Consider the following 431-nt stretch of genomic DNA (forward strand, 5'->3'; position numbering starts at 1 on the left):
CACAATAAAAAACAAACTTTAAGCGGTAAACCAGAACAAGCAATAAACAATAAACAAGAAACAATAAAGAATGAACAATAGACCCTATCAGGTTTATGCTGCAGCCTGGCCTGAGCTTCTTTGAGGGTTTAGGGTTTAGGGTTTAGGGTTTAGCATACTGGCGTTGTCCTGCTGCAGCCTGGCCTGAGCTTCTTTGAGTTTTTCTTCCCAGGATTTTTGCATGTCTGCGATTGCTGCCTCCATGGCTTTGATTTCTTCTTCGTGCGCCCGCCGCAGCTCCAGTGTCTCCTCAGCGCCCCGCGCGTCTCCACTTATACCCTGGCCTGTATAGCAACAGTTACAGCAGCAGCAGCGGCAGCAGCAGCAGCAGCAGAAACAGCAGCAGCAGTAGATACATAAAGCAGGCATGGTAAATATTAGGGTGTGCTGCT

General features: G+C 48.3%; 1 protein-coding gene across 1 annotated transcript in view; it reads right to left on the reverse strand.

Annotated features, from left to right (window-relative positions):
• Nucleotides 1-431, reverse strand: part of EMH_0061760 (kinesin motor domain cointaining protein, putative) — a gene marked incomplete at both ends in the record, with an annotated part of 1564 nt that overhangs the window by 886 nt on the left and 247 nt on the right. The window contains one exon of the mRNA XM_013497961.1: nt 159-323. Within this exon, the coding sequence (XP_013353415.1) occupies nt 159-323 (165 nt within the window). The remainder of the gene's footprint in view (nt 1-158; nt 324-431) is intronic.

Source organism: Eimeria mitis, genomic scaffold (genome assembly GCF_000499745.2).
Source record: "Eimeria mitis Houghton genomic scaffold, Emh_scaff3052, whole genome shotgun sequence".
Taxonomy (NCBI): Eukaryota; Apicomplexa; class Conoidasida; order Eucoccidiorida; family Eimeriidae; genus Eimeria; species Eimeria mitis.